At 41.3% G+C, this 5468-nt stretch overlaps 1 protein-coding gene across 3 annotated transcripts in view; it reads left to right on the forward strand.

Moving 5' to 3' along the window:
* The window catches only part of LOC145479196 (uncharacterized), a 30641-nt gene extending 25757 nt beyond the window's left edge, over window positions 1-4884 (forward strand). For all 3 annotated transcript variants that reach the window (XM_081457479.1, XM_081457480.1, XM_081457481.1), the window contains exon 9: window positions 433-4884. In XM_081457479.1, coding sequence (XP_081313605.1) covers window positions 433-1843 — 1411 coding nt within the window. In that variant the 3' untranslated portion in view covers window positions 1844-4884. The remainder of the gene's footprint in view (window positions 1-432) is intronic.
* Window positions 4885-5468: the final 584 nt, after the last annotated feature.

Raw genomic sequence — 5468 nt, forward strand, 5'->3', positions numbered from 1 at the left:
CCCTGGTGTGGGCTTGCTGTTTCTCCTTACACTTGCAAACTGTTGGGTACTGACCCTTAGGGCCCTTGGCAAGTAGTGATGGCATTTCATGGTTGTTAGCAAATCCCAACTTACAGTAGTGACACTCTTAATGAAGTGATGGCATCTCATGGTTGTTGACAAATCCCAAAGGCTGTGACACTCAGTCAATAGCAACCATCTGTTGTAACAAACAAGTTCTGTATATTTCCTCAAGAAGGATGGCCCACTTAGTATGCATATTAGCTATTTGGGGTTGTGGCTCCCCAAAAGTGGTGACTCTCCCTCCCCTTAAGCAATAGAAAAAGGTTGTTAAATCTGAAGTAACTAACTTTGCTTATGATCACAAGTATCAAATTGGAAAAAAATATGTATTTACATTGGTTTGTTTCTTTTTCTTGTTGTGGTAATTAGGAGAACTGGCTTGCCTTTGACGGGCATGTTGCATTCTATGCCCATCAACCGTCATTTCTCAGTGGCTGACACTCGCTCTGCTGCTGTCAGTCCTTTAGAATCTCCTACAACATCCACTGACTCGGGTCACCCATCCCCTGATTCCAGTCAAGGGGGAAAGATGTTATTGACAGACTCGGACATACGAAGTGACAGCAGTGAAGTTTCTCCGCCATCAAGCAGCAACTCCCAAGATGTTGATGGGAGGCTGCTAGCTTCTGATCGACTAATGTCTGCCATCAACAACCCATTCATGAATGTCCATGGGATTGATCGCAAAAGAGCGGCCCATTTCATGGAGTCCATGAGAACTGATGATAAAGACCCAACAAAGAAGCGGTCTCGCAGTTTAGCTGATGCCAGTGAGCTATTCTTAAGAGATGGTACAGATCCCAGATCCTTGTTCTTCCGAAATAACCTACCCTCTATTCCTGAAGTTAAAGTGGAAAATGGCAAGAAAAGCGAGGAGTGTTCACATGACATGCCCATTAGAAGGCCGCTGAACAACCCTGACAGCAGGTTAGATGCTGCTCAGGGCCTTGTGAATCTCGGCAACATGGCTTCCCAGTTTCCTGGGCTTTGTGCCTTTCCTCCTGAGTTTATGTATCCTGATGTCATGTTTCCACGTGTTGATATGCTCCATGATCTGCAGCACCTCAGAAATCCATTTGACATCCACAATGCATGCTGCTTTGGAAGTGACCCATACACCGCTGCCTTGGCTATGAGGCGATGGCTAAGTAATCCAGACATGTTCCGTTCTCAATTGAATCCACTCTTAGCAGCTCAAGCAGGCCTTCTGACCCCAGCTGAGAGGCTACGCTTCTTAAAGTTTCCATTTGGCTACCCGTCACCATTCCCCAGTCCATCTCCATTCGATCTTGGAACTGCAGCGGCTGCTGCTGCAGGGCTTACAGAGAGGAACCTACCTGAGTACTCCTTGAGGAGCCTCTACCAGAATGGTCTGGGTCCTGACATGGCCAGGAGTAATGCGTCAAAAGAAGCAGAACAGTGGCATTCTCCATCCACAGAGAAACATGTTATGGATGGCAGCAGCTCACCAGTAAGCAAGAGAAAAAGCCCTGAGCGTGGTCTATCAGCCAAGAAGGATCTAGTCAACAACAGTACTGAGAAAGAGTCAGACAATGCTAAGGAGGAGTTATTTGAAGAAAAGAAAAAGTTGGCAAAGGCTAGTAGCACTTCAGAGGATGAGGATGATGAAGAAGAAAAAGTGGATGTGGTGGGTGGAGTCAAGCCAGCATCTGGGCTGCGTCAGACATTTGTTGGAATTCAGGAAGAGTTCAATAGCCGACTGGAAAACTTAAACATGTCATTTGCCAGATCCTTGGATCAAAACATGACTTGTCCTTAAACAGAGTAAGTCTAAAGGGTCGATTTAGATGCTTACAAATATGATTGCTGTATGGGTCATGTTTATGGTATTACGTGTGTTTAATTTACAGGCATGCATGTTTTTTTCGTGACAGCCATAAACAGCTCGTGTCGTTGACATGTTTTCAGCATGTCCCATGCAACTTGTAAGCAAAAGGTTGTACTAAATCGGCCCTGAAGTGTTTGACATAATGAAATGCTGCACTGCAGGTGTCAAGAGAGATCTTTGGGTCAACTTTTGTTAGACTTTACATGAAGTACTTGGTTCAATTTTGACCTTGAGTTAAGAACTAAAACTTCTCCTCCTTAACCCCAAAATGAGAAGAAATGGGGTATTTTCACTACACCAGTTTCTCTTGAAAGATATCCTTCAACCAGTTTACATTGGTGTCAATCTATCTGTCTGCCCATCTGGCCATCTGTCTGTTTTCTGATCTTGTTCTTGTATACATGTGCCTAATGACATAGCAAAAGTAGTCAAAGCCATTTTGCAATTTAAGACCCAGAGATCTTTCTTACTCCTTTAGGAGGCATTTGCTTTTTTGAACTTGTCTCATGGTCACATTTTTATGATTTTGTTTGTGATCAGAAAAGTAGTTTGATTTCATGCAAGTAGATGAACAGAAGCAGTGAGTGTTAGCAAGCAGAGCACATGAGATTTTCCTTGCAACATAATGTGGCAATGTTAGATCTGTAGGTTTAAGGATTACATGTTTGAAATCAAGGCCTGTTTGGGAGGCGTTGTGCTTCGCAGAAATTATGATTGAGTGGTTCGGTGATTGGGAATCTCTGTGACAAGTCACAGAAATGTATTGGGAATACATGTTTCTGCTCAAATGAGTGTATACTTTAAATACGATTAGTAGCTGTTAGGCTAGTAGATCAGGGATTTAATAAATACCCATTCAATAGATCTGGGTTTGGCCCCGCCTTGCTGATTAGGGCGTGGCAGACATACCACATGTACTTCTTAGCTTAGGTCCCAGGTCATCTTTGGATGCATCGTCTGCAAAGTACTGGGTACCAAGGCACATATTCTGCATTGCTCAGGCAGTGCATTGGGATCAAATGGTGGAAAGTATCAGAAAAAAGTTCACTGGTAAACTGAATATGTTGACCAAGGAATTTTGACTGGCATGTGCCTCTAAATTTTACAATAGAAAAAGACTCTGGTCAGAGATTGTTGGGAATAAATGTTGGGAATAAATGTTGGAAAAGTGAATCAACCGACTTAGGTCTGTTTTGGGGGGAAATGATTTAAATTCCCATTAAACCACTTGTACTTCTTAATATGACAGCAATGATTGTTGCTGGCTACCAATCAGAGTGACCAATGAATTCACTAAAGATTGCAGTACCCCAATGAACAATTAAAATTGTTCAATATATCAATATTTCATGCTCCAGTTGTCTACCAGCTCCTACCTATTGTAAGAAAAAAAATTCATTGCCCGACATAGCGGGCTCAGTTTTAAAGAAAACTTGCTGCTTTTGCTTGTTTTGTTATTTCTGTTACTAATCCAAATTTATCGGCCCTTGTAAAAAACCACTGTTATCTTCATGGTAATTTGTGGCCTGATAATGGGGTGATTTTTGTTAAGAGCATGGAACATTGGGTCATCTTTTGTAATGAGTTAGTTTTGTTGCAGTTGTTTTAGAATGCAGCATTTTCACTACAGCCACGATATATACATGTACAGAGCAGAGCCCTGTGTTTATTCAAAGTAGCTTTCATACTTACTAAAATATAGCTAGTGTTAATAAGTAATCTGGCATTTTGTCATTTTGTTTTGCGTGATCATGTACAGTATATTATGCAGTATTCATTTACAAGTTGTGGAGCTCATAGTTAGATTTTAAAGCTCCAATGAAAGCCTTTTCTTGCAAAAACAGTTAGCAGGGGTAGCTTACTTAGAGAAGTACATTCCAGCGAGAAATCAATATGTAATTGTAACAATCAATCAGGGAAAATCTTGAGACCAACACAAAATTACATTCACGATTTCTCTGCTGAACTGTACAATGCAGTCTTCATTATTACTCATTGTATGATAAGTATAATTGTATTCATAGCAATTTTGAAGGTGAGGCCTACTTGTTGCTGATGTAATTACCTCCAAAAGTAGTGATTGTTTTGACCTCGCCTAAGCGGAAGTCCTATCCAGTTTCTCAAGCAACCAATCGCAGAATGCGTAAACGAGCGCGAAACGCGTTTGAAACGCGTGTAAAACGCGGTCGCTGTTGTACGATTCTGTAAATTTACTCTTTTCCAGATTTCTTTAGTTAGGCTTGTAAACAGGTTGCAATTCGGATATTTTGTTTTTGATATAATTACTCCAGCATTGATTTTTGGGGACTTCTGGACATATCCTCATGTTATTTAGGTATGGTCTTGTGGAATATTTTTTTGATTGCTTGTTATAGGTATACATGTAGAAGTCCTTCCTTTTGCTCACTGGCTAGCTATGTCTTAGCAGGGTTCCTTTCTTTAGTGTTATTTTCAAGAACGTTTAGTTTGTTATTTGTAGCCTTTTCGTAATATTTTTTTGTTGTTGTTGTCTTTGATGTAGGCAGGATTTCCCTTTATTGAAGTATAAGGGATGGTTTTTCAGTATCACTTTTTGCTCCTGCCTTAGTGTATTTTATCCATCTTTTTGTGATGGTGTGCTGACTGTTTTTTTTTGGCCTTGAAGATGAGATGGTTATGATGTAAGCACCTTGAGCAGAAGGGAGGAACGTCAATATATTTTTTAGCAGATTTAGGAAGCGGGCTGCTATATAAAGCCGAGCTGTTGTTTTAATGAGATATGTACACCACCTAGTGGTCAATCAAGTTTTGAGATTAAAAAAAAAAAAGACATTTATAGTATAGAGTATCAATATCGAATGCAGAATACGGACGACCTTGTAGTGTGTAAGATTCCTCAGTAAAATATATATCCATATGTATCTTCATTTACCTTATGTTTAGAAAGGGTAGACACTATTGTATGTGGTGAATAAAGCTTTTAGCGCTTGTAACTGGTATGGCCTACTCTTGACTTCTTCCTAGAGGGAACCTCATCTCTGCAGTGGCCTTCTATCTGGCAGTGCGGAGGCTGGGGAGAGGGTTATGGAACTTTTCGCGCCCGCCCTCTCCCTTTCTTTTGCACCTCTTTCTCTCTCTCGCCCTCCCTGCCCCCCCCCCCCCCCCGCTCCCCCTTTCCCCTTCACGCATCTGGAGAATTTTTGCCACCGAAGTTGGGAGCAGATACTCGAAAACCTGTTATTGAGGTTGAGTCAGCTGTCAAATATACAAACCAAACTTGATCCTTCCTGCTGGCGCTTTTTAGGCTCGTCACGCAATCTTATTGTGGAGGAGGAACGCGTGACGAGTCCAACGAAGGACAGTTATGACAATAGGTGATAACAGCTACGCTGATAAGAGCTCTTGTTTTAGAGCAATTCTAACTTTTCTTTCATATTTCGGAATGTTTTCTAAATTACTTGTGATATTCGATTTTTTTTTCAAATTGCACTCGCCTGACTGGCGGAACTATCGTGTATCACTCCAGTAAATCCTTGATTGCACCTGCATTCATAGTAACACCTGTACTTGTAGGCCA

This window comes from Orbicella franksi, chromosome 2 (genome assembly GCF_964199315.1).
Source record: "Orbicella franksi chromosome 2, jaOrbFran1.1, whole genome shotgun sequence".
Taxonomy (NCBI): domain Eukaryota; kingdom Metazoa; phylum Cnidaria; class Anthozoa; order Scleractinia; family Merulinidae; genus Orbicella; species Orbicella franksi.